The 24,518-nt window shown below is 41.9% G+C and overlaps 1 protein-coding gene and 1 long non-coding RNA gene across 2 annotated transcripts in view; both read left to right on the top strand.

The window, feature by feature from the left end:
• LOC148222784 (uncharacterized) overlaps nucleotides 1–12,302 on the top strand; it is a 32,326-nt gene extending 20,024 nt beyond the window's left edge. The window contains exons 2-3 of the long non-coding RNA XR_015805343.1: nucleotides 239–338; nucleotides 9,643–12,302. This is a non-coding gene — a long non-coding RNA (uncharacterized LOC148222784). The remainder of the gene's footprint in view (nucleotides 1–238; nucleotides 339–9,642) is intronic.
• Nucleotides 12,303–13,115: 813 nt separating this feature from the next.
• Nucleotides 13,116–24,518, top strand: part of RNF11 (ring finger protein 11) — a 30,041-nt gene continuing 18,638 nt past the window's right edge. The window contains exon 1 of the mRNA XM_014870656.2: nucleotides 13,116–13,526. Coding sequence (XP_014726142.1) covers nucleotides 13,404–13,526 — 123 coding nt within the window. The 5' untranslated portion in view covers nucleotides 13,116–13,403. The remainder of the gene's footprint in view (nucleotides 13,527–24,518) is intronic.

The following is a 24,518-nucleotide window of genomic DNA, read 5'->3' as shown; positions in this document are numbered from 1 at the left end:
TTTCTGGTTTCAAATTGGGCTCATCCCTAGAAAAATTTGATGTCCTCTAACAATTATCACCGGTGTTATTTATACATTTATGCCTTGGTCTGTCAAACCCAATGTGACTCCATATATTGATAATAAAGAAAGAGGTTATTTACTTGAAATAAAATGCTTTATAATCTATTTATTTCCTAATTACTTGTGCAATGTTGCTCAATTTCTTGTTTTCCAGTGTGCTTTCCTTTTTCCTTAGAGGCAATACAAAGGACAAAGTATTTTCAAGAGAAAGAGGATCTGAGAATTCTCAATAGTACAAGCAAGCTCTTTGGCATTTTCACAACGAAAAACCACAGGTGAATCCTCCAACCACTATTCAGCTGATTTAAAAAAATTATCTTTGCCTTTCAACATAAATCTTGCTTCAACATAAATCTTTCAACATAATTTTTTTTTAAACTATGAAAGCCCTTTTTGAATTTCATCTTCCTTCTTACTTTGAAGGTACTGCAAGAATAGTTACAAACTAAGTGCCATAGAATATGCAATGTAATTATATATTTTGATTTTACCTTGCTCAAATGACGATATTCTCAACTCCTTGAGACACAGTATGTGCTTATTACTGAAGTAATATGTCAAAATAGATTTTAATTTCTTAGTATCAGTACTAGTAAAGAAAGAAAATGTGGAACAAACCAGCAAATAAATTTTGCGCCATAAAGCACCAAGTATTAATTTCTAGAGTAAAATACATGTTAAGATTTTACAGAGCAAGATTAAACTAAAATAAGTGTGTTCAGATAGAGAGAGGTTGTTACCATCTGCAGTCCAGCTGAAGTGAGAGAACTTTATGGGTATTCAGTGTCATTAAGACCCAAGTAATTTCTACTTTGTATTTTCAAGTGAAATATCACTCTGATGAGACATTCAGAATACTCAGCAGCTCCCATTATGCCTTTTCTGGGCCTCAGCCATCTGGATGAATTTCTGGGGTCACAACCTTTGCTCTCCTTAGGATTCCTCCACAGTCGAGTTGCAGCTAAAACACTGACAAGACACAAGGAAACTGCCTCAAACATTCCCAGTCTGGAAGCATCTCTGGAGATCACTCAGTCCAAGCCCAGCTCAAAGCTGGATCACCCAGGGCAGGGTGCTCAGGACCTTGCTCAGTTGAGTTTGGAGTTTCTTCAGTGACATCAACTTCAAAACCACCCTGGGCAGCCACAGGACAGATGCTCCTCTTATCCATCCTCACAGCCCTTTCCTGCCCTCCCTCCAGCATGTCCATGTCCATGTCCTTCCTGCTGTGGGGAGCCCAGAACTGGGCACAGCACTCCCACTGAAGTCTCACCAGTGCAAAGGGGAATGATCACCTCCTTTGACTTCCTAGCAATGCTCTTCCTAATGCAGCCCAGGATGGGCTGGGCCTCTCTGCCAATATAGATGTTTTCAGATACAACAGAATTTTAAGGACATTATGAGTTATGTATTTCCAGGGTCTGCTCTCTGTCAGGGAAATACAAACTCTATTATTTTGCTAATACATGTTTTATGTCAGTATCAGGGATTGTATTTATGTTCTCATTACATGATTTCCTAAATAACTGGCCCATTGAAACCAGTTGTTCGGGATGATTACACAGTACTTTGTAGAAACATCTGTGCACAGATTTCTAAAGGTAACACTGAAAAAAACTCTAAATGCAGACCAGGGTATGTTCACAGGAATGAAGGCATCTTGGAAACTGCAATTCTAAAAGATAGGAATTCTCAATTTCATTGTGTTGTTAGTGTTAAGATCTAAAGATAGCAGATTAATTACTATTATGTTTAACTCACAGATAACCTTTTGTAGCAGTAACATCCAGTTTATAAACTTCCAGAGTTTCAAAAAGCACTCCACACTGTTTCAGAAGCCAAAAATCCAGTTCTCCCTAATGTATTCCTGAGAACCTTCCACTTCCTCTGCAGCTGCCACAGTGTAACTGTGGACAATACACTCATGTATTGACAATACACAAATTTTCTGTAAAAAAAAAGGTGCATAGACTTTGCAGTGGGTCCTCAGGCAGCCTAAAGCAATGAGATGGTCTATCAGATTTGTTTGTCTTGGCAAGGAAGACAACAACCTTGTTCTTGAAAAATCTACATTTAGTTCCCCATCTATAAACAATTTTCATCAGTTCTTCCATCTGCAGTGTAAGTCTTTGTTTGGCAAACAATTTGCAATGTTTCTTGTTATACACGTCAAATTGTTTCTGTTCTGCATGAGCTATAAAGATTTAAAAGACCAAGTTCCATGTGGTGATTGGAGTTTGTTCCCTCTGAATCCAGGGGTACCTTTACTGCCCTGGTTGGTCCATGATTTCTGTGCATTTCTTGCAGTCTGTGACTGCAGAAAACAGGAATAAAACTCCTTGCCATTAATGACATAGCAGTCCATGAGCCAACACACAGTCTAGCTAATGTCCTTTTACCTTCTGGAATAGTTTAATGCAGGATACAAAATATTCTTCCAAAAATATACTAAGTCCCTTCCATCCACTTTCCTGTAAAGCTATGCCAAAAGCCCTGGGAAAGCCTTTTGACTCCAGCCTACATGCTCAAAAGAAATCTGTGAGACTGGCAAAAACCCACAATGTAATTAGGACAATGCTGGGACTCAGATTAACATTATGGAAAGCAAACACCTTTCACACCACTCCCAGCTCTCACATATCCATGCTTAAGGGAGATGAAAATTCAGATGCTCATAAGCAGAGTAGCTCTTCCCAAAACAACACTAGATTGGCCCAGGTGGCCACAACCTGCACAATTTTTCATGGACTGACTTTCAAACTGCCTCATGACTGCCTCAGTCTCAGAGATGTTGAATATCTCTCTCAGCTTTTTCCAATGCAGACCAGATGTTCTATTGTGATAATTCTCTCATGGGCCTTTTCCATTTTGACTCTCCATCAGCTGGAGATCCAAAGAGACATTACTTGAAAAACAGGAACCATAAAAGAGCCAGGAACTTATAAATTAAAACATAAACATTAATTTGTTTTCCAAAATACAGATGTCTTTTGTCAGTTCAAGCCTTGATCTCTCCACCAGTTAAAGGCAGCAGTTGTTCTGTGGAGGCATGCACTGGAAATTAGCCAACGGGCATTAACTTTTGGTTCTGATTGAACTGAGGAAAATTTGAAACAGAAACACAGAATTAGAAGTTGTGATAGCAATTATTGTCTGATAACATTTGAAAATGTTCACGACAATAGAAGAAGTGTCTTGCCATAAGGAACTGTAAATTACTGAGCCTTTTTGGACGAGGCTCAGGAGAGATTTGAGTTGTCCTTGGTGATGGCAGGGGCCTGTCCTTCTCCTCACCTGGCTGATATGGCACAGGGACCAGGATCCATCCCTGGGGAAGTGGATCCTATGGTGGTGACTGCTGCAATGGGATCACAGCAATGTGGCACCACCACAGCTCTGCACAAAGGGACAGGGCTGGAGGAGGAAGGGACACAAGACAGACACAGCTTTAAAAGAACACTTTTATACATTACCAACACAAGTGCTCAAGGTTCAACTGCATAGATTTAGTTTTTGTATTGACATAACACATCAAGCCTTGTTTTCATATAACCACTGAAAATCTGTCATTTTTAATGCTAAATCACTTGATATATTAGTATTATTACATCTCTTAACATTTTTATCTCAATAAAACTTTGAGAATATTTAAAATAGCAGAAAGGCTACAGGCAACCAAAGAAAACACCTATAAAAATGTGCATAATAAAGAGATTAGGATGAAAAGTTACCTTACTTTTTTAACGTGACCTACATGTGAACTAGTTTTTTATCTTTAAAAAGTAGCAATTCACAAGTCACACCTCTTCATTCCCTTTGAAATCAATTTTATACACCTACACAATTCTGACAGTGGATTACTGCAGGTTTACACTTAAACTTTGAGTTTCCAGTTCTGCTGTATTTTCTTGAAAAAATCTCTTTGTATGAGAGATAAATACTACTCTGCAACTTTTAGCAATGAACCCTCAGCAACTGAACATTTTATTGCAGCTGAGCAGGGAAGGTACAACAAATTGCTCTTCGTGATATAATCAGTTCCTTTTCATATGGGCATAAACAACCACCTGTAATTTATAATCCAGTCCAATCCAAGAAGTATCACTGAATGATGCCCTTTTCTTCTACTCCTTCAGAGACGTTGCTTTTACCAGTAATGACTTCTTCTAGAGCCTTCTGCTCAGAATAAGGCAAGAGCCTGTCCTTTATAGCAAGACCTGTCCTCTGCATTACAATGAACTCACCTGGTGGAGCAGGGATTGAGCCTTTATTCCCTCCCTCGACACTGCTGGAATAAATCCTTGCTTTCCAACACCCTTTTATGACAAGCTTTACATCTTCGTTTTCTTCTCCTAGGCTACAGCTCCTCTAGATTTCACACCATACTATTACCTGTCTGTACTCCTCTTGCTGAACTGTTCATGCTTTATTATTTAAGTGCAGGGAATTCTAAGTAGCTGTTCCTACTTCATCTGCTCTTCCCTTGAGGAGTGAACCAGCATGTGCTGTTCCCTGTCTCCTGAGGAAGAAACAACTTCCACAGAAAGCAGCTGCAAAGATCCTTTCATGGTTTCACTTCACACTAAGAAAGATTTTGATTTTGATTGCACATGCTGGTTCCAGCAGAATTGGCTTTCAGGTAAAAATTGTAGTCCTGTATATTGCTAAAATTTTAATATTCTCGTCTTTAAGGAGAAGAAGGTAAAAATTTGGAATATACATTTTACTCAAAGGTTTTGTTCTGGCTCAGACAATTCATCAAAGATGCCCTTTATCAAAAATGCAGAATTCTATTCCAAAAGCATATGAGAAGCAAACGGAGCCAGATATTTCTGTGAATCTTTAATAATATCCTGATAATGTGCATTTATAGTTGTATCTGTTAGCTTATTAAGAAAGGTGACTTTTTCAGATCTATATATGTTACAAACTAACTGTTTGTGAAATTCCCAGACTACAGAATGATGCAAATCTAATTATTTCAACTCAATTTTAAACTATAAAGTGGCAGATGTACACTCACTTTTAAAGGTAATTTTAAATAGTAAAATGTATTGCAGCTGGTATGTCTGAAAAGTGAAGATATCATCCAGACTACTATTGTTAAGGACTAAGAAATTATTTCCTAGCTTTGCAAAATCCAGATCCTGAACTTTGGCTTCTGTTAATCCCCTTGCTCAGGTAGACATCCACGTGTAGGATTAGCAAACTCTGTCCTCCTCCCACCAAAGGGGCTGCAATGACCCCCTGTCCACATCCCAGAATCTTCTTTACTCTCGGCATCCCTTCCAAATAAGCCATTCCAACAAAACTTTCCCTGGATTCACCACCTTCACAGAAAAAGGAGTGGCTCCAGTTTCAGTTGGAGGCACTTCTGCCAACCTTTCCCTAGATGTCGCCACATTTTCTGGCTCTTTCATAACAGCCTTAATTACTACACGGAAAACTATCATGAAGGTTCCTACTTTCTTCATATGGAAGAAACAGAAAACTATCAGAGAGTAGCCCAGTTTCTTCAGAGCAACAAAAAGACATTCTAATTATATGTATATATTATTCTATTTAATAGAATGTATCTAATATATCCTACCAATGTCATATTGAAACCTGAAAATAACTTTTTTCACAGGCTTGTTTTCACACTCTTTTTACCTTCCTAACACTCTTCCTACTGTGTTGACTCATTGAGTCTGGAGTTGCTTGACCTCTTCCATTACTTTGTGCTGAAACAATCTCCTTAAGGATATTTCCAAACTTTCCAGATTCAGTTTTCACATATACTTTGCTATTCTTTCTCTCTTAATAATTTTTTCAAAGGATGCCCTTCTGCCCTTATATGATTTTACCACTCAAAGATTAATTTGTACTATCCAAGTGCTACAGGACACTATTTTGGGAATTCAAGGCAGGATTCAGTCTTGTGTTTTAGCTGATTTGGACTTAAAAAAGGGTTCTGAGGGCATCATCCTTGTTTCTACCTCAGTGTTAATACCTCTCTGCAATTCACAATTTCTTCCTGTGGAAAAAGTCTTTGAAAAGCACATGCTGTTTTCAACATATGAATGAAGTTCCCATATTGGCCAGAAATATGAAAACTCTCCAGTTTGTTGAAAAAACTACCAAAATATCTTTAGATTTTTAAGTATTTCAAATTTCAGTTCTGCTGAAGTAGTCATTGATTGGTTGTCCACAAGATGGGGCTTCTACAACAGAGATCTTTATATTCAAACTTAAGGTTCTGATGTAAAACCTAAGAATGGCACCACAGTTGACACGAACATACTTTGAAATCTAGGCATAGGAATGGTCCTCACTGCATTCCTCATTTCTCATGTAAAAACAACAAGTCCTCAGGAAATCGAAACAGCAGCAAATGATTTTATCTTGTCCTTAACCCTTGCACTGTGCTGATGTACAGCTTGTAAGCCAGAGGCAAAATGCACCATTGCAATCACCCTGTGTCTTGCAGAGATTCTGTGCAGTCCCCCATGTCTAATTGAGTGTTTGTGGAACAGCACACAGACCAAAACACCAAATGAAGTGCCTGTGGGTTTTGAGACTTAAGAATTTCTGAAGTGATATTCAAGTCCACTGCTAAGATGATAACAGCTCCAAATAAAAGTTAAAGTAGCTCCATAGAGTGTGCAATTTTTGTAACCTTAACTGAAAGAGGGAACAATTTGCTGTTACAAAAACTAACTGTAGGCATGCACTTCACAGTAAATGAAAAGAAAAAAAAAAGAAAAGCCTCTTTCATCTTTTGTCATATAAGTAAACAAGCAAGATTTTCATGTCTTATAGGAATCTCCATACAACCAAAATCAGAACAGATTAAGGAATTGTACAATTCCTTCTTGTATTCCTTTTCATACTTTTAGAGGCTTAATTTATGGTAACTTCTGTTTTCTGCATGATATAGTTGTTTTCTAGAATTTTTTTTTCAGGAAACATAGTAGTGTTTGAGCACACAAAAGCAAATACTGGTACAAATTTCCAGCCTATCCCTCCAAGAGGAGGCTGTATAAACACAGACTAATCAGAAAGTAAAACTAAATGTTAAGAAGAAACATTTCTGGCCAGAGGATAAAGTGAATTTCCCAAGGGCAGTCATTCACAACCACCTCATACTTTAATACAAAATCTTCAATGGTTCCTTCTCACATTCCTTCTGTCCAGTCTCCAGTAACTTGTCTGCTGCAATTCAGCCAGCTAAGCTGTCACAGACCAGAGTTTCAACAGGAAATGCAAAATAGTAACCTTCAGAATAATCATCTGGAGAAGCATAAAATAAGAAAATCTGAGTAGGCAGGAATTACATGGAGAAGCATAGGGAGTGACAGGAGCTACAACTACAGGAAACGATGTGGTAGGAAAAAGGAAGGACATTAAGTTTGATCAATGGCATTTTTGCACACAGTAAATAATTTTCTCTTTATTAAACATTGGGATTTTAACTGGATCACTCTGTGCAGCTTGAGGTGCCATGCTTACTGGAAGAGTGGACTAAAGAAGGAGGCTGCAGGACAGTGAAACATCTCAGAGATTTACAAATCATGATCCATAAGGAAAAACTGAAACAAAGTATTGTAAGTTTTCAGATATCTAAAATTGTTTTAACAATGCAAACGGAACACATAATAAAGAGTTTGACTTATGGCAATCACAGGAAATTTTTGGAAGCAGCAAGAGATTAGAACACGGTACCTGCAGCCATCATTTAGTATCCAGAAAGAGTTTCAACAGTTTTCTGTCAAGGAACACAAGGACAGAGGTGATCTTGGACTTGGGCAGAGTTGTCTGACAGGTCACACTTCCTAGGTTCTCATGAATCTATTCAAGTGTCATTTTATCACTCTGTTATTGCAGAAGACCTACAGTTACCTACAGGAAGAAAATAGAGATTTTAGGCTACAGGAAGAATGGTGAGAATCAGAAAACAGGAAGACTATGGAGAACGTGAACAAAAGGTGTTTTAAATTTGCAGCAGAATGCATATTTAACTGGAACAAACAATTCCTCAACTCTGTTTCAAAAAATTACAAGCATTTTGGATACTACCTTACTGTTGCAGAGAACTGGAGGAACAAAAAGTCTAACAAACTGGCTACTGGTGAACTGTGGATGGAGTTCACTCCTTGAAAATTCAGGAAATACTTGAACATCAAAAAGTGAAGCTTCGATTAAAATTTAAAATTAAAATTTAAACCACAGATTTCTGTGTGTTGACTAACCACCACTTGTTGAAAGCCAGCCCAATACCTGTGTCCCAAAGCCTGTCAGGAGGACATGTCAGCATGTCACACTCTGCTCAAACACACCAGCTTTCCTGCAGGAACTGTGATTTCTTAGTATTCTGCTATTGGGAACATCCCCACCCATTCTAACTTACCCACTATTTTACCTACTGACATCTTTTCTTTCTGGCATTTTCTGAGGATATAAGAAAGAGTGAGAATCAAAATAACACAACAGCAAAGCATCTGCTGTAAATCACCTGAAGGAAACAAAAGACCAAAAACCAGACAGAAACCTTTTGGGGTTATCTCCATATAATCTACTGCAACTAAAATAATTCCTGAGACATGTGACTTAATCTGCTTTTCAAAGCCTTCAGCAAATGAGATTCCCAGATAATCATTTTTAGTGCCAAACTACATCTGCAGTTTGAAATAATTTTCTAATATCTACTTTAAATCTCCATCACTTCTTGCCCTAGACCCACTGAACACAAAGAAAAACTTATTCCTTCTCTCTGAGAAATATTTTACATTTTGAAAGATCATTACCATTTTTCCCAACAACCCCAATTCTTTCAATCTTTCCCCTTAGATCATATTTTATAGGTCTCTGATCACCCTTGAAGTTGAGACTGTGGCAACATGTGGTACAAGGAGAAAAAGGAAAATTGATTCCTACACAAAATTCACCAGGAAGCTGGGTGACAGAGGGTTTGTTTGAAGAGGTTCCTTTTGTATGATGACTGTCTGCTTTGTTGCTTGAGTGTTTTAGTGCCAAAATACATGTTCTTTCTGTTCTTTGTGGCTCACAGTGCAGGTGTCCCAGTGCACAGAATAGGCAGGCATTACACTCCTTGCTGAAAAAAATATTTTGGACCTGGGGAAAACTGATATTATGGAAGGCAAGTTATTCTTGCCAGTAATGGAATACTTCTCCTTACCAAGATGGTATCTTTGGGATAAATTGATATAAGTGGCCTATTTGTGATACCGGGATTATTTAGGCAGAAGTTTAAGTAATTTTTAGAAACATGAGTAAAATCCTGCATCACAAAGTACATTTCAGGGAAATATATTAGTTCCATAATTGCTTTCTAGTGCTGCATTCACTCTGTCTCAAAAGCAATATGCAGTTGTAATATACACTGAGAAACGTCTATGGTTCAGCTAAAATCAACAAAACTAAAAATAATCATGTGCATTTTAGAAGATGTCATGCCTTTTATAACCAGATAAATTAATTCCACCATTCCTGTAATCAGATTCACATACATAATAGAAGAATGTAATTTACTTCCATTCTCCAGAGGTATACAAAGTCTTTTTTTTTTTTTTCTTCCAGAAAAAGGTTTTAAAATTGCATTGTGTTCTATTCACCAACATTACCCGAGCAAACAGAGTTATCTCTGAACCTCTGGGTACCATGGCATGGAAAGATTGCACCCAGAAGTCAATTGGGCTCCTGTGCAGGAATTGGGAAAACAACCTTATCCAGAAGAAAGATAAGACATAATGAGAGATGATAAGTGCTGGGAAAATAAGCCTGATGGAAGAAAAGGAAGTGAAAAAACTTTTCCATGCTGAGGAGAAGAAAAGGTCTTTCAAAAACTTTTGTTAAGCATGACATATTAAACATATCCAAAATGTTGTCCAACAATAACATGAGCATTGATCACGTAAAATGGTGTTATCAAAGGGTCTTTCCTCCAAAAATTAGGCAATTTATGACATCAGTTTTGCAGAGGAACTCTTAACAAGAAGGACTTTTCATGTCCTCAGTGGATTTTAGATTTTTAACTCAAAAGGAAACGTTTTTTCAGTAAAAAAATCATGTCTGGCTACCTCGTATGAGCCTTAAGAATACATCAATATGTCACTTGCCTCCCCTCGCATCAAAAGCCTGCAAAAGAAGACATAAACTTTGTCTGTATAGTTTAACACTCATTTTCTTGGATTTCCATTCTGTTTTGAAAGATTGATTTCACTCAGAAGATGCTAGCTGCCAGAAGCTGGTGAGAACAGACCCATGTATGACATTGTTGTATCGAGGTGCACCAGAACATGAATTCTGTACACTGGCAAACTCCAGAACATCCCCATTTCCATTCTGACAACAGATTACAGCCAACTATTTAAATGCCTACGAGTGAGAAAAAGTGTCATTGACTTACGTTGCCAGTTCTGTATTGACATTAGTCTGACACTAATTTTTGTATTTGCATTATCTTTTCCATCTGTAGTATCTGTGCAGCTCTAAACCACTACATGAATCTTTCTTCCTCTATAGGAGTCTTTTAAGGCTCTAGAAAATCCTTCTGACTAATACTTGTTCCCCAAACTAAGTAGAGGAAGTAAAAGCCAGAGAGAACTGAAGTAATCAGTTAAACTGCCCTATGGTTCTGCTAAAACATACCATAAATCTAAAGCAACCACATTCATAAATCACATCCTCTGATGACCCATCCCTCTGCTTCTTTGTCCCCAGCCTGCAAAAAGTGTGGTAGCAAAAGGAGTAGGTTCACAGCTACACCTCAGCACACACAGGAATATTAAAAGACATTTGTGAACATAACAAATTTCCATTTTCCATGTCCTGGACCTTTGTACAACTTTCGAGCCAGTGGTGCAAAGCCATTATTAATGACCTATCTGAAATAACAGGAGTGAATGGCCATGAAAAGCAGTTCCTTCAACCACCCCGACTTCAAAGAACCCAGGCACGACTGGCAGTAGCTCTTCCCCCTTCAGAGCTCTCACAGGTGCAGTCTGTCTTGTTGCAAGGCCAGACATGAACCTCTGCTTCCTCTTTGGTCTCTGAGTGCACCATGAAAAGCAGATCTCTTCTGGCACTTGACAAGTCTGCATTTTTTAAAACAAGCCCAGATTTGGAGTGTCCTGTACCTACTAAGGGCAAAGTTGTAGCTGGGATTAGCAGCTATTGCTTCTGGATATCTGCCTCAAGGTAAATAAATGTAACATTGATATCATGAGATGCACAGGAAATCTCACCTGTGACCTGAATGCATATCAGGATGAGACCAGTTTGCACTCTAGTTTCCAAAGAAAGGCTAATTTGGCATGTCAGCCACCAGGGAGGCACCACAGGTTTCCATAGGACCTCCTCACTGCAGAGGATCACAAGTGTGATCACAGCCTCACACCAAGGCACAGTGGGACCCGTGGTTTTCACTGAACTACATCAACGACACAGGCCCGAACCTCACAGAGAAAACAAAACATGAGCTCCCAGCTGAATAAATAAGTCTTTCTAGTTGCCCTTAATCTCATTCCCAATAATGCCACTGCACAACTGAAAACACCAGTGACAAGGCTGGAGTTTCATCACCAGGTTCTCACAGCAGACAGCTCTGACATTGCCTTAACCTTGAAATCATGACTGGGTGAGGCAGTGGCTCACTGGATACCCTCCAACAATTGCTTGCCTAATTCTATTAAAGCTAGGCAACAGACTCATAGGATAAACCAAATGAGCAAGCCATGTACAGCAGTCATTATTTACAATGTGCCATTGCAAAGCCTCTCTGTCTTGAGCAACACTCACAATCCTGCCCCATTTTTAGTTTCAGTTTCCTTGAAAAGCCTGAAACTGTGTTAGAACACCATAAATGGCAGCAATCCCAGGCTTTACACCAGGGTTGTTTAACTCACCCATTGATAAGCAGCAAAACAAACCACCCTAAACAGTAATAAAATGAAATCTCCAAGAATGAACTCATAAGGATAATCAGCAAAATGTCTGATCCCAGACTGAGGTCCACCAGCAAAGGTTGTGGAGCCAAACATGTCACTGTGAACACGTCTGGAGATACTCTGACCCAAAATGGGAGCTCTGCTGCAGAGCTGTATCACCAGAGAACTTGGTGATAAGCAGCAGCCACGCTGTACTGCTTTACAGACTGGACTTTGCAGCTGCCCTCATCTGCACCACAATTGCTTCACTGTAAAAAACCCTTCACTTTAAAAATTGGATTTTAAAGTGTTTTCCATGGTGTGAATCTGAAGGCCAAGCGTGCATTTTGAGGAGCTAAAGAACACCAATAGGACCATCACATCTTCCCCTCTGTGTGGGTCAGTGCTGGCACACAGTGACACACGGGCATTCACTGTCCTCAAATTTGCGTTTGTCAGTACTTCGCTATATTTATATCCAAGTATGAATGTACGTTTATGAAGGAAAAAAAAAGGAGCTAAATATATGGCTTCTAAGAGCACCCGCTCATCGCATAAAAAACCTCTAGAAACGCAAAAGCCAAGTTGCTGTTGCTGATTTTGCTCCACTCTGGCGTTCACTGCCCTGTGCCTACACTGACCGTGCCCCTCGGGTCATTGCGGGGAGCAGCACATGGAACCCCCTCTGCTGCCTGGGGACGCGCCCGCGGGGGAACCCTTGGGGAGGCCCCCGGGCCTCGCACCGGCTCCCGCAGCCGGAGCGGGCCGGCTGGTGCGGGAATCCCCGCTGCCGTCCCGTCCTGTCCCGTCCCGCCGGGCCCGAGCGGCCGCTGGCTCCGCCATGCCCGGAACACAAACAAACACCGCGCTCAGGGGCGGAGCCAAGCGGCTCCCACCATTTTGGGGTCGGGGGAGCCCGGCAGGCAGCTGGGTCCCCCAGCCCGTCCCGTCCCGCCTCGTCCCGCCGGGGGCGGGCAGGGCTGTCCCCGCGGCGGGGCCGGGGGGGTGCGGAGCCCAGTGGGGCCCCGCCGCTGCTCCCCGGGCCTGGCGGGGAGGGGTGAGAGGAGGAGCCAGGGCGGCCCGTGCGACAAAGCCCAGTGCGCAGGGAGCTGGTGACCGGGAAGCAGAACCGCGCCGGGCAGCCGCGGGGCGGGCGGACCCACCGGAGCCCGCTGCCCCACGGGGGGTGGGAGGTCCGTCCTGCCGCCCCCCCCGGCTCGGGGGTCGGGGCGGCTGCGGAGCGGGAGGCGGCCAGGCTGCTGCTGCTGCTGCTAAGCCGCTTAGGGCCGGGGCTGGCATGAGCCTCCCCGGCGGGGCGGCTGCGGGCTGCGCGCTGCGGCGGGGAGGCTGAGGGCGCGGATCCGCCGCCGGAGCGGGAGGAGGCGGAGGGGGGGCCGCGCTCCCCCCGGGAAGATGGGGAACTGCCTCAAGTCCCCCACCTCGGATGACATCTCGCTGCTCCACGAGTCCCAGTCGGACAGAGCTAGCTACGGAGACGGAGCTGAGCCGGATCAGGAGCCGCCGCCGCCATATCAGGTAGGGGAGGGGGCGGCAGCGGGGCTGGGGGCAGTGCGGCCCCGCCGCGGCTGGCGGGGGTCGCGGGGCCGCTCGCCCGGGGGCCGGCCCGCACCGCCCCGGGGGCCGCCGCCTCTCCGCCGCCGCTCCGGCGCTGGGCGGCCCGAACCTCTCCCTTTCCGCCCGCACGTAGCGCGGGGGAAGCCGCTTTGTCTCGGCCGGTGCCGGCGCTCCGGGCGGGCGGGAGGCGCGGTGCCGCCGGCGGGGTGGGGGGCGGAGGGCAGGGGCCGCCCGGCCGGTGCCGCGTCCTTTGTTGCCGCCGGCGGTGACATCACCGTCTGGCGCGGGGACGCTCCGGGACGGGGACCGCGGGCCCTGCCCGGGCTTTGTCCGGGCCCGCTCGCACCGCTCCCGTATTTTTAGTAGCATCTGATCCCCACTAAGTAACTCCCCCAGCGCAGAGGATCCTGTTTCCCTCCGTCCTGTGGGGCACCAGCGGGGAAGTGTTTCCCATTGTTCGGTGGGCTCTTTTCGCTGTCTCTGAGAGAATCTGTTAATTTGCATCTTGGTGACGAATCAGGGGGAAAGAAGGAAAAGGCCGGGTATTTGCTTTGATGGCTTTGCTGACAGGGGAGGATGAGGCCGGTGTGGAGGGGGATGGCGTTGGTGTGAAAGCCTGCGCTTGGCCGCCTCTGGAAGGGATGGGCACGGAAAGGGAACCTGAACGTGGGCTTGCACTTGTCTGCTCCTGGATTTCTCCACCCCCACCTAGGGAAAGGTGTATTGACCTAAACAAGCGGTATACAGCACTGAAAAATGAAGAGGAAAACCATCCAGCGGTAGAACTGCAATTCTATTCAAGTTTTGAAAGAATTTTCCTATCTGGGATAATAGCATACATTCCAAAGGAATCTGTAGAAGCGGCAGTCGAGACACACATTCTAGGGGGGGTGACTTGAGAGCTATATGTTTTCTAGGATGGGAGTCATTCCCTAATTGCAGACCCTGCTGTGTAATTAACAAAATTGCAGGAAGTATTTAACCGGACAGGCGTGTAATCTATAAATGCTTTATCAAGTTCAAGAATTCCACCCTAGTAGGAGCCCCGCAAGTGTTGAAGAGAAGCCTTACACGTAGCAGCCCTTGCTGGTGCCCTGAAGCTGCACCGATGGTTCTTGGCAGTGTGTGCCTGATTGTTTTGTTTGGGTGCGAAAGCTTAATGTCACAATAAATTCCGTGATGTGAGGAATTGTTTTTTCTGATTTCTGAACTATGTCTACTAATGTCCAGTAAATAGAAAGTGCTTGGTGGCAGACCAAGTTTTTTAAAGGTTGTGTTGTTCTAAATTAAGCCTGAATGGTCCATGAGGTTTAGAAGTGCGTTGTATTTTTGTCAAATCAGCATAAAAAGTTTGAACTGTTCATGTGATTTATTGCCTTTATATCTGTGATTCTAGACTTGTGGAGGTTTTTTTTTTCCTTGTTCTTCCCTTTGAAAACAACCTGTTAGCTCTTGTAAGAGTCACCAACCAGGTATATGCATTATGCAGGCCTTCTAGTGTGGATGTTGGTTAGATAACAACTCTTCCTCTGTTGTCAGAGGGTTTCAAAAATTTTTTCGGGATGAAGAACTTGTCTGTAAGTGCGGATGGTTGACTGAGAACACGACAGACAGTCAAATAAACGAACCCACAGGTGTCTATTATCGAGTAAGTTTATTCATAGCAAACCTTCCCTCAGCTGAAGAGAGCTGTGCAGCATCAGGTGATTGCCCACAGGCACTTGGCTGTGTCGAACATCACTGCCTGTCCTGAAAGCTCCTTCACTGATCCTGGCAGTTCCTAAAGCTTCACCTTAGGGTAGCCTTTAGTGTCTCATAGTCAAAATCAAAGCTACTCTTTCCACAGATTTTTGAACTACAATGGTTTGTGACTTTTAAAAAAAGAAAATAGGCCTTAGCTGTAATATTATGCAGCATTTTGTGCACTTTGAGGTTGAGGGGATTTATAATTTTAAATTGGTCAATGTTTACAAGGTACACAGTTTTGTGTATCTAAGTATGAACAATGGCTGATGCTCCAGTATTACTTTTGTGCTATAAATAAGTCACTCATTTTAACTTTCAAGTGGCAGCTCAGAGTCAGTGTTACAAATGGCAAAGTTGTGCCCTTGTTCCTGGTAATTACTTCTTTAAATGTCTTAACCAGAGTTAGTGTATAATGTGTAGACATTAGGAAAGAAAGCACGGAAGGGGATAAAACAAGTTTGAAAACTTAGTTGTGGCAGCTAGCCTCGAGAAAGTGGAAGGTGAACATTTCTATAGGGAACTGCTGAAATTTCAGCTGCAAGTGGACATATTTTAGAAGAGAGTAAAATCTGATGTGTCTCTTGCTCTTGGGTTTGCAGCAACAAAAAATGTGTCAACTTCCTGAATAGCTCTTGCAAGGTATGCAAACTAAGGAAAGGAGGTTTGCTGGGGGAAGATACACAGTTGTAGAAGATGACTTCTGTATTATTTTGACATTTAAAGTACCTTTTCGTGTTCTGACAGCATTGTGCCATAGGCATTCATGTCTCTTGTTATGACATAACTTTTATTTACCTATAGATTTCCAACTGCAAAATGTACCCCCAGTAAAAATTGCAGTATAGCATGTCAAATTCCTTTGGTCAGTGAGTGCTATTAAACTGGCTGTGTGAAATTCCTGCTTCCAAAAGTGAGGTTGAGAATTGGATTGAAAAATATGGACACATAGAATAATGGGGAATAACTTCCATTGAGAGGCTCTGCAAATACCTGTCTCTTGGTTCCTGTGGCAGTACCTGATTCAGCTGCTGCAGAAAGGCTCAGAGAGGAAGCATCTTTTTAAACAGGTATCTGAATTAATGAGAAAGTGGCCCATTAAAGCATCAGATATTTCCCAGTGCATTGGGCTCAACCACTAACATGAGAAATAATGAAAACACACCCAAAAAAGAGTGTGTTTTCATGGCAGGGAGGAAGGAAGTGATTTCAAGAGTGGACCAACATTTTCATAGACAGATGTTAATTTTGAATGCCTCCATTTTAGAACACAGAAATTACAACTGCTTTTCTAAGTGTTAAGAACATGCAGCTCCATTTTTAACCAGGGAATCTGTGACTGGGAAGGAGTTAGCTTTGGTTTTGTTTTTTTTTCTCAAGTCCTCAAAATTGAGTATGCTTTCAAGTTTGTTTTCCTTTTTGGTGTATGACTTCTTCACCATCTGTTGGCAATATGCCTTCTGCTGTTTTTCTGTACAAGTTCACTGGCTTTTCTTTTCAGTTTCTCTTACTTCTGGTAGTTCTTCTCAAAGACTTTATTTTGCAGAACAGATGTGTCCCTTTTCTTAATCCTTGTCTCATATTTCTGTTCTTAAATAGTTCCTTAATAGCTGTAGGAAATAATTTGCCATTTTATTCAATTTTGGAATTTTTATCTAGTAAAGTACAAAATGCTTTACGCATTTTCTCCCTAAGTTTCTAACAAGTATTACTGTGGACAAAATACACTGCAGTCTTCTAAAAAAGATGTATGATACTTGCTAAATTACTTAGCTGAAAGCATGAGAAATAAGCATTGGTGTTGATAGTAACCTCATAAAAGCTTATTTGATATGTTGATGTGGCAGATAGACTAATAAAATATTTTACTCTGTTACCAGAAGAGCTCCAGAGCACGTTCTGGTACTTGGTACCACCTTGTATTGTCTTAGAGGCCCAGATAAAATGTTTTAGTGGATCTAGTGGATTTTTTTTTTATTTGGAGGGATTAATTTAAAACCTTTTGACCTGGATACTCATTTGATTTGGCTGTAGGAACTAAATGAGATGAGAGATCACAAACATGAGCTTAAGCCAATGCTGTGCTCCCATAATCCTCCAAAAGCTGTTGGGGACAGCAGGTTTTGAAAGTGTAATTTAGGATGTCTCATGGCTTCTCTTAAAACTGAGGTTGCTGCAATAGCCTCCTTGGGCCTCCTCTGAACCGAGTGTCACCTGTACACAGTGTACCTGTCCTCATCCCTCTGGCTTGTCTTGCTTCATTCCAGCTGTTCCCACTTCAGGAAGGTGGCACCTCAGCCTGTCGTGGCAGTGCCATAGGCCAGCGAGCAGCACAGCACAGTAGGAGCTGCTGTAGCCCTGGAGAGGATGAAGAAGTGCCCAGTGAGAGAATCTTCCTGAAAGAGTCCACTGCATTTCTGTGTGAACCTTGCCCTGGGGATAGGAGTGTTGGATGTGTTTTGCTCAAGAGAGGAGCCCAGCCTTTGTTACACTCTCCTCATGACTTAAGTAATATGTCACATCAGTGTTCTGATGCTGTCCTTTCAAAGGCACGGTAATTAATATAATTTAAAATTTCTAGCCAAATGAATTCTGATTTAGGAGTTGTACCCGTTTATAGAAACAGCTGAACAAAAATTCTCTTGGTCCCCAAAGGAAATGATTTATCATCTGTGACTGTGTGTACTGCACAAGAAGGAAGACTGTGGTAGTGTAACAGGTTATAATCTACCATGGAGTGGTTGTGCAAAGCTGGAACTCTTGATCTATGTTGGAACAGCATAAAAGGGGGAAAGATGCAGTGGGAAAATGTTACCTACAGAAAGCTATCCATAAAAAAAAGCAAACCAACTAGTAGGGTTACTTTCATATAAAGAAGGCAGTGTATTTAAGTTGCCTATGCATGTCTTGCCCTTTTTTCTACTTGTTCTCCACATCTTGGTGATGATGTGTATGAATTACAATTGCACTTGTGGGTATGAGCTGAAATATCACTCTAGTCCACAGTTCCTTAGTCTGCTGGAAACTTCAAAGGCCTTCAAACCCTTTGTTTTTGTTGCTGGTTGGGGCCTTCTGGCAGCAGTGCCTGAGGTGAAGATCAGCTGCAGTGAAGAGGGAAAGTGATGGAGGAGCTGAAGTTGAGAGTTTGCTGCGTGGATAAGAAATGGTAGAGTAGCCAGTGATGTTTGATGCTTCTCTTCAAGGATGAGATTGAATTACATAAGGTCGCTCAAGCATTCTCAGAAATGAAGACGTGTTTTCGTAATTTTCTGGAATAACATTTTATCAGTGAAAGACCAAGCATTAAGTGGTAAAGTCGCTCCTGATAAATAGTTATGATATAATTTAGACCTGCATTCAGAAAAGCTGTAAGTGTTCTATGTTTTATACTGCAGTTCTGGTAAATTATTTGTATGTGCAATTCAGTAAGCCTTTTTTTTAATATCAGTATAGGACTACACAGTTCATTTTCCATACAGTAATGAAATATATGTACTATGAATGTCATTATAGTAGCATTCAAGATTATTTGGTTAGTGAACAATATGCCATGACACTTCTTATTCTTCCACAGCTGAAGAATTTAGCAAGTTATCTAGAAAATTGTATTGCTGGTAATCAGTTCTAGGTGAAAAGTTTCTTGAGGATGCTGAGTCTAAACTTCCTTTGTAGACAGCAGTTAGAAAAAACCTGCACCTGCATTTCCTGTCTCAATGCATATTGGTTTCAGCATAGCCTGCCACACTGGCTGATGGGGCTGTCTTTCATTTTGCTGGTGAAAAAAGATGGTGGGGCAGAGAAGAAAGGAAGACAGACCTGAAAGTAAAGGATACCAGATGGTATCACAGAGTTAGGTAACTTCAATCTTGAAAATACCCATCCATAAAGAATTTAAATTAATATGGTTGAATATTGTAATACTTTATCTGCTTAAAATATATTTTAAACTACAGTTGGTTAAAAATGTGTTAGGCATGGCTGGAGGAACTGGGAAGAGTATGCTGCGTTTGACTTCTCTGTGTTACCACCTTTCTTATAAAATTAGAGCTGGTTTCTAGATTCACTGTTGTTGAGTTGGCAGTTGGTAAGGATCTGTTCCTAACCACTTTGTCCAGAAGATTTTCCAAGGGGAATTCTGAAAAGAATATGTTTATAATCACATTTAACAGAGTATTGCTTTCTGCTTCACATGGATTTCTGCAAGAAATAAGTTGGATCAAGATGCTCTATCGACTGTCCCTGTTCATCACTTCCACAAAGGAAGGAAGCAAGCTCAGCTTGATGAGCACTTCTGCAGACCCTGTTCATGGTTGTAGGCAAACTGGTTGCAGAATGTAAGGCAAAGAAACTAAAAATAGCACCTCTTGTTTGTGGCAGACTTGTGTCTTCCAGTCTTTCTGCTAGTCCTTGTTTCTGCCTCCCCGTATGTACAAAAATATGCATATTTATATTTTGGAGAAGTAATAGTCTGTGGGATAGACTAAAGCAAATCAGCCATGACTTTTCTATGAGCTAGTGAAACAGTTCCTCAGAGACCAAAGAATTACAAAATGGGCAGGTTTTTAGGGATGGCATGGTTGAGTAAGAAAAAACCTTTTCAGGGGAAAAAGCTGAAGAGTCACTGTTCTCTTGACTCTGAAAGGCAAAACAAGCTTCCATCTCTATTTAGACGACAAGAAAAGTTGGCCCTGACATTATGAAGGTCTCAGAAGCAAAGATGTCTTGCTCCCTGAAGGTAGGAAGTGTTTTTGTAGCAGATGCTGTCTTGTTCTGCCTGCTCTTGGGCAGCCATAGCAGCGACCAGCAGAACTAGAGCTGTGTAACTTCTTGCTGGGTAAAACTGCACTTCAACCGAAAAAACTCCCAGCCCCAAGACTAAACAAAAGAAAATCCACCAAAAAAACCCCACTCTAGCAGCCCTAGGATAAGCTATCATCATCCTTATTTAATGTCTTCTGTTTGTAACTTTAGCAAACCACTTAACTGGTCTGTGCTTTAGTTTCTTCACTGTAAAATGAGGAGTGAAGGAGTAATAAAGTTTATCTTTAGTGCAGGCATGCTTAGTAATTTAATTCAAGTTTGTAAAGTGTTCAATGGTAATTTGATTTTAATAAAAGAATGTTCCTCTATTGCAAAAGGAGCCTCTGCAGAAATTTATGACAAACCTGATGATGTGGAGAGGGAGCTTTATCAGAAGATCTGTTTAAGGCAGTAGATAAGTCTCCTAAAATCTGTTTTGGAATCTGATAGTTCAGCATTTATTGGGCAGCCTGCATTCCAGATGCTTGATTAGTAGGAATGAAGAGTCTGTGGAGATGGTAATAAGAAATCTTGCCTAATCAGGGTGATGAATCTTTGCTATGCTGGAAGATCATGCATTCTTTTGGACAAGCCAACCCAAACATGCAACACCACCCTCCCTAAAATCTAGGACCACCATGCATTTAGGAAGCTCTTCTGTTTCCCGTATGTACCTCGGGTTCAGTGCTGTGATCAGCTGTTGCTGGCTGTACATCTGGAGTCAGTTTCTGACCCACAGAAAATAAACCACTTTTATGTTTTGAAGAGATAATGATCTGTGGCATGGACTAAAGCAAATCAACCGTGACTTTCCTATGAACTAATGAAACAATTTCCAAGAGACCAAACAGTTACAGAGAGTGATTATTCTATTTACCAGCCCCTCCATAGGAATCTGCCAACCACTCTGTTTCTCATCAGTGAAGAAGAAAGTCACAATGCCGGTGGCATAAAAGCTGCTGGGCCAGGATCCACACACGGTGACATGGACAAAGAGCAGATGCGTGCAGCAACTGGAGGAGAGATAAAAGAGCCATCCTTTAACCGCACTTGCGTCAGCCAAATCACAACCAGCTGGGTTATTGCACTGGGCATTTGTGCTGATCCACCACACGGCTCACGCATCACACTACCCTCTGCCAAAGCTGGACTGAGTTTTGAGCCTTCTTGTCCTCCCTCTGTTTTTAGCCACTGGTTTAGTTGAGGGATGATGTAGGGCTGAGGTTCCCAGGGGAGGACTGAATCTGTTGGAAGGATGAGAGAAACTGTGACTCAGGAAATTAAGTTCCTCCCCAGCATGCAGCGATGAATGTGCAGACTATTATCCTTGCACTACTGCAACCTGTTTCCCTTGGTTGGTTGTATTTTTGGACACTGGAGTGGCCTCTGTGTCTTCTCATCTGCTTTTTGCTCAGAGGGAGCGATTTGTATTTCTAGAGGCAAGGTTCAAGAGCAGTTCTTGCATGTAGTGCTCTGCACTCCAAGGCCATAAGCTCATGCAGGGCCAACTTCATCCTCAGTCAAAGACAAGTCTCAGCTGGCTGACAGAGCTGAGTTTCCCAGAGCTTGGGATTGTAGCTAAGCCATGTGCCAGTAGAATTTGGACTGCTAAGAGAGGTCCTAGAAGCATCAAGGAAACGCCTGGTTTATGACTAATAAAATTTAATGAAGCTGCTTGACTGTCCAGTTGTAAGCAAAAAATGAGTCAGTATGTGCTGGTTTGGACAAAAGCAAGGAATTGCCCATCTTGCAACTATGATTAAAACCATTACATCTACCACATGCCGCCAGTTTCTAATTTGTGTCATGGCAAAACTGCTTTAGAAGAAAAAAGCAGACTAGAGTATATCCTGCAAATATGTTACAACATAACTACTGTCCAAGTATAAATATCTCTGTGGAGACTGTAAGGTGTCCCTGTAGTCCTCACCACTTTCACTCTGTGTGGCTCTCCAGATGATTTGTGTACAAGCTCTAGCCAGAAGGAAATGGAGCAATATTTCTCTGTATTTATTCCCATAAGATGTATCTCGCTAGTGGGGATACAAATCTCTTACGACTCAGTGTGTGAACGTTGCAGAATTGGATGAGGTTGGGTGCTGTTGCCCTTTCTGTTTCAGAGCTGTGGGAGGCTTATCTAAGAGATCAAAGTGCATCAGCTTCCATTATTTCAGTATCTATGGGACAGTATAATGCATGAATGCTCTGGGACGATGCCCGTGTCTGACTTTTATTCATCACTGTAATTAAAGCCAGATACAGAGCTTGTTCTGTGCACTGAACATTAATCACAGTGTTTTATTAACAGAGTTGTCAAAATCTTTAATTCAGACATTGTATAATTCTGCAGTATAGATTAAGACTAGTATTTATTTTGCCTGAATACATTAATTTTATTTAAAGTTCAGAAAGAGAAGGGATTGCTCTCAGGTTTTGAACAAATGAGTGCAAGCACTGCTTGACTGCTGACGTACGAAACTGCTCAACTGGTTTGGTTTGTACTGTTGCTTAACAAAAAGCGGTGAATTTATTGCTGTATTCAGTTGAAAATACATAAAAGGTTCAGCAAACTAATGCTCTAAATTCAGATTGAGTTAAGACACTAAAATTAATATTTTAGCATCGATAGACTTTATGTGCTGTAGTAATACTTGCTTAATTGCCATTGTCAGTTTCTGATATTTTGGAATTTCCCTTGGTTGTTTTCTGTTTAAATATCACGATGTAGTGCAGTTGCATCCATATATCTTCAGTTTCGCTTCTGAAATGCGACTAAGACATTGCTTTAGCGTCTGCTTCACAGAGTTCTTTAATGTTGCATCTATGTATTTGGAGACCTTAAGGCAGTTGTGGATTGTCCCGTGGAGAATGGTGTCCTTGGAAGTATACTACTCTTCTTGGAAGGGAAGAGAATCAGTTTTAAAATTCAAGCAAAAATACTTAACTTTAAATTAACTGTTAATTCTTTTCTTGGTTAGTGCTTTTTCACCTCCCAGTTCCCAGCTCTCCGAGTCTCTCTGGGCTGTTTTGGTTGTGCTCACAAGAACTAATGAAATCCCCTCTGCAGTCACTAAACTGAATTACAGGCCCACACCTCTACTTGACCATTTTTAGGGATCTGCTGATTGGAAGCTGGTGAGGAGCCCTGCATAGGTAGTGATGCACTAAGGTCTGTCCTGAGCTGAGAAAACTTTTCCTGCCCTGGTCTCCCACCTCTTCAGCTAATGGCACCTTCATGTTGCTGCAGTGGCTGAGCTGGCCAGGTACCCCAGTGGCTGGGCTGAGTTAGATGGTGGCCTTTGGCCCAAACCTGAGTGAGATGCTTGGTTATTTTCCCGCTGCCCTCGATTGGAAGTGGGAATGTGGTATTTAATCCACTGGAGTGGGTTTGTATGATAGCTCTCCTGGAGTTGTGCTGGCTTGTGTATAATCATTCGAATTGCAAATGAGGTGCAGGGAGGGATTTTATATTATGTCTGAATATAGATAAACTCCCTGAAACTTCTGAGACCTAAAGTTATGTTTACTTTACTGTGTGGCTAAACTGCTGAAAGTAAGTTTACCAAAGAATTCTCATCCCTTCTGTAAATATAGTGGGTTTCTCAGTTTAAAGTGGATGGAGTCAGGTATTCAAAGAGACAGAGTTTAATGGTGAGTTTTGCTTTTAAAAGTCCTTTAGGAAATAAAAAAGTACTATCCACACAAAATTTCATGCTCCAAGTAATCTTTTATTTCCTCTAGAAACTGTATTCTTGTTCAATGAGTAACCTGGTTTTTCCTGCCTCCCAGAAGAAGCAAGATGACCTAGATCTAGAGCTTCCTGGGGAAAAGTTCACTTCACCCTATATATAGTGTCTCCTGAAGTGTCTTTATGTAGCTGTCATTTACTCTGAGCTGATGAACTGAAAGAGAAGAGAGCTGAAATTTTAGGCTGAGGTAGGAGAGTGTTTTATCTCTCCTTTTTTAGGGGGTCTATCTTATGCAGATGTCACTAACTGGATTACAGACAGGTGAAGGCCAGACTTCCCAACTTCCAGCTGGAACACTGAATTTCATGTCTCAATGTGCTGCAGCTGAAAAATGACCAAGTGCCTCTGTTAAAGGAGTGAATTGGATCCTGCCTTTGTGCCAACAGGAGTTTCTGCACAGGACTCAGAACGTGATATCCTAGGGTCAGCGTGTTCTTTGCTCTGGTCAGATCACACAGATGGAGACTCCTCCAAGCAGCCCTCCTGGCACAGTGGTGTTTTTATTGGAGAGCAAAAACTGGGAAAATGGTAGTAACAACTACATAACAGATACTACCAAACAGGCTGTTGGTGTTGAGGGATCAGGCAAGTGTTTCCACCTCAGGGTGATGAGTCAAACAGTGAAGTGTACTGTAGGCTGAGGGAAATCTGCCCATCCTTT

The sequence above is a fragment of the Sturnus vulgaris genome, chromosome 9 (genome assembly GCF_052056855.1).
Source record: "Sturnus vulgaris isolate bStuVul1 chromosome 9, bStuVul1.hap1, whole genome shotgun sequence".
Classification (NCBI taxonomy): Eukaryota; Metazoa; Chordata; class Aves; order Passeriformes; family Sturnidae; genus Sturnus; species Sturnus vulgaris.
Note: the sequence above shows the minus strand (reverse complement) of the source record. Positions and strands in the feature narration are given on the sequence as shown.